The following is a 3,939-nucleotide window of genomic DNA, read 5'->3' as shown; positions in this document are numbered from 1 at the left end:
TATCTAAAAGGACTTATACTATTTAGAGTCTGTTTAGTTCGCTGATTCGAGTTTTTAATTCGAGTTGAGATGTGATTTTATGTGAGAACTTTTTACTGTAATAAAAAGATTAGATTTAATTGTTTGTGAGAGCTTTTTACTGTAGCAAAACTCGAATTCTAAACTCAAATTAACGAAATAAACGGAGCCTAGTAAAAATAATTTACAAAACAAATAAATAAACCCCACCAAAAGGCATCTAAATTAGATCAATTTCAAGTTAATCACAACACTGCACCGTTTTAGCAAATATTAATAGAGATTCTTCCTCTCTCTCTCATTTTCCCTCACTCATATTTATATCTCTAACTAATTTACATCCAACCCCCAACCTTTCTTCTCAACTACTTTTTAGATGTTTAAACAAAGGGGGAAAAAAAAAAGAAATTAATTAAAAAATAAAATCCCGGTAGTGGTCCCTATCCGGTTGTTTCTTTACGGTTTCCCCACCGTTGACTCGAATACCAAGGAGATCCCACCAACCGCCGGCGCGTTGTCCTGCACGCTCCCCGGCTGCGCGTGGGCGTGGCGGTGCTCCCCTTCGTAAGTTACGATCAGCATCGCCGGATCGTCGGGAGCCCTCTCCACGTGTTTCCTAGCCGGACAACCCCTCATGGTGCTACACTTGTAATAGCCCCTGAAAATACAAAACAACAACGCGTTTTAGACTCGTAAATTTTTTCGTACATTAATCATATTTCTTTGATATAAAAATTCAGTATTAATTTTTTTTTTTAAAAAAAGGATAAGGTGAAGGATTGTGGTAGAAACCTTGGATAAGGAGAGCCTTTGATGGGCTTTTGTCCGTATTTCCTCCATGAATACTCGTCCTGTGGAATATCGGCGATTTTTGAACTAATCGCCGGGACACGAATGGTCTTCTTCACTCGATTTTTCCTGAACCACAACAAAACGACAAAATTTAATTACTTTTTTTATCTCATTAGCCAAAAATTTATTATTATTATTATTATTATTATAACATATATTAAGCCTTGACAAATCATAATCGTGAGCGACTAGTGCTAAAATGAGCCAGGTGAGACCTTAACCGCACATCAAATGTTTAGTCAAACGTACAGAAATTCAAAGTCATCCCCACACGGTTGAAATGACCAGAATGTCCCAATTACGAATTATCTATCTTTCTCCCCTAGACAAGCCATTTGAAAAAGGGAAAAGCCGCACTGTCATTGTCGCGCGTGCCGTGTCCATTAATAGACTATAACCTATCTCGTTGACCAAATATAACAGAGTTGACTCGCTCGGTTCAACTCAGTCACCACCGAGTTAATACGCTAATTGACCGACTTAACTCGAATTGATTAAACAATTTAAAGCCTTCGCGAGTTTTTAACGCGAATTTTTAATTCGAATTAAGATGTGATTTTATATGAGAATTTTTTATTGTAAAAAAATTAGATATGATTGTTTATGAGAACTTTTTACTGTAATAAAATTCAAATTCTAAATTCAAATCAGCGAAATAAACAGGACCTAAAAGATGGTTAATTTCATTTTTAATAAGAAAAAATACTGTATCTTTATGTATCGAATTATATGATCTAAATAAATAAATTTTTATTTTAAATGTAATAATTTATTGATTTGAGTTGTAACGAATTATATGATCTAAATAAATAAATTTTTATTCTAAATGTAATAATTTATTGATTTGAGTTTTATATTTAGGTTGAGATTTAATTTTATGTAAAAATTTTACTCTAATAAAATTTAAATTTTATATTCAACAAGCCTTAAATTCTAACGTACGCGCCAAGTGCTAAAATGCGCGGTGGAGGTTGAGGATAAGAGCGGCTACCTTCTCTTGGAGCAATGGCACTTTCCGGATCCGGACGCGGATCCCGATATCTTCCCAGAGGCTTCGCCGGAGAGCTCGTGCTCGTGGCACCTCTTCTTGAACGGCGCAACCGAGAGAGGCGGCTTCCCGCCGGAGACAGTCGGCGCCGCGGCGGCGGTTAAGAAGATCGAGCCTTGCTTCCCGTTCGAGACGCTGCCGTCGCCGGTGATCGCCGACGACATGAACGACGAGCTCGACGAGACGCTGAACTCGAGCTCGGCGCTCTTGTGGCTGGAGCTCAGGAGATTCGGCTTCGTGAAGTCCAGAGTCATGCTCTGCGGCTGCTGAGCCTGGGCGAAGGCCGTCTGAACCGTTGCCTGAGGTGCGATCGGCGCCGGAGGAACGTACGCCACTGTCGCCAGGGGAGTAATTTGAGCGGGAGCTAGAGTTAGGGTTTGGTGGTGAGGATGAGGAAGAGAGAGAGAACCGGAGGAGGAGGTAGAAGAATTAGGCGGAGAAGAAGAAGACGAGGGCTGAACCGGAGCGCGTCTGAACCGAGCGTGGCCGGTCCGGTTCAGGAGAGAGATGACTTTTCGGAACTTGGACACGGTTGCGTCGGTGAGGTCTGTGCAGTCCGTCAGGTTCGGGTGGGCATTACTACTGTTATTGTTGTTGATTTGTTGTTGCTGGTGAGAAAGGAGACGGATCAGGTGCTCCATGTTCTTCAGGCCTTGCGATGCAGCCTCCTGGATCGCCTTCTGATCGTCCATCTTCGGGAAGCCCATCAGCTCCACCGCCATTGAGAGAGAGTGAAGATTTTAGAAGTGTTAAGTGGGAAAGAAAGATTTCAGACGGTCCTGGGCTAAGAAGAGGACCTTATAGAGAGGAAATGAGAAGGAAGTGAGAAATGGAAGGAAGAGAGGGGAGATGATATAAGAAGACGAAGAAAGGGTGATACTACCGGGTGACCGGGTAAAAGGGTTGGAATTTTAGAAAGAGAGAGTGGAGAGAGAGTTCTGTGTGAGTCAAAGTTGTTACGTGATCCGACGGCTGAGAGGGGTTTGAAGATTTCAATTGGGAGTCGTGAATAAAGAATTCGAGGTAAAATTCAGATGCTGGTCTTTGCTTTTGAAAGTGGTGGGTCCCGCACGTGGGAAAATCAAAGTTATGGTTTTATGGGGGTGTGATTACAACAACTCTAGTTCCTGTTTAACTAGTTTTTGGTTTTTAATTATAAAAAAGACAAGTTTTAAGGTGTTTTTTTTTTCCTTCCTTCAACTAGTTTTCTTTTTTCCTTCCTTGAACTTGTTTTCTTTTTTCCTTCCTTGAACTAGTTTTCTTTTTTGGTTTCTTATAAAAAAAAAAATTATAACCTGTCGGTAGAATATTTTGAGGATGCTGACAATACTAGAAACTGGACTTTGGTAAGAGTAAACTGATTCAAAGTTGTTTTAGAGCTGTGATCAGCAGGGTAATTAAGAATCTTTTTCTTTGTTTTCCTTTTTTCACTTTAGTCAAGTTTTTCCTTCGAAATTGTTTCTTTTGATTTGCTAACGTCAAGGTGCCCAACTTTTACGTTTAGTTATTCAAAACCTTTTGAGTGGCATAAGAAGTAGGTCATTTTAATTTACAACATTAACATATATAATGAGTACGGTTTTTTTTTTTTTTTATATAAAAAATGGGTAGTTTAAGTTATATAGTGCCTTCCAATTAAATATTGTTTCATTATGTTATATTACTTGAAAATGAGTAATTGGGTATTTCAAATTTATTGGTAAGTAACCCATTTTTATGAGCATTGATTAAACATGTTAACAATTTAAGTTAAAACCTTTACACCACCTACTAATTTATAATACCATTTTTTTTATGTATCCATATTACAATTGAAGAGAAAAGGAACAACCTTTACATACATATATACATATATTGTATTATTATGTTTCTGGTAAAATATCATATAATGAAGGGGTTTCTTCAATTGGAACCAAAGACAAAACGATATAACAATAACCAATTTCAAATTTAACATTTAGCTATCCTAGTACGAAGTTTGTTGTTATATCATCATCGAGTTAACTTTTAGTCTCATTCTT

General features: G+C 38.3%; 1 protein-coding gene across 1 annotated transcript; it reads right to left on the bottom strand.

Moving 5' to 3' along the window:
* Positions 1-233: 233 nt before the first annotated feature.
* Positions 234-2,759, bottom strand: LOC21402767 (probable WRKY transcription factor 17). Its single transcript, XM_010113809.2, has 3 exons — positions 1,862-2,759; positions 811-936; positions 234-676 (listed from the first exon to the last, which is right to left on the bottom strand). Exons 1-3 carry the CDS (start codon positions 2,638-2,640, stop codon positions 475-477), a joined length of 1,107 nt encoding a protein of 368 aa, XP_010112111.1. The 5' UTR covers positions 2,641-2,759; the 3' UTR covers positions 234-474.
* Between the last annotated feature and the right edge of the window lie 1,180 nt (positions 2,760-3,939).

This window comes from Morus notabilis, unplaced genomic scaffold (genome assembly GCF_000414095.1).
Source record: "Morus notabilis unplaced genomic scaffold, ASM41409v2 Scaffold848, whole genome shotgun sequence".
Classification (NCBI taxonomy): Eukaryota; Viridiplantae; Streptophyta; class Magnoliopsida; order Rosales; family Moraceae; genus Morus; species Morus notabilis.
Note: the sequence above shows the minus strand (reverse complement) of the source record. Positions and strands in the feature narration are given on the sequence as shown.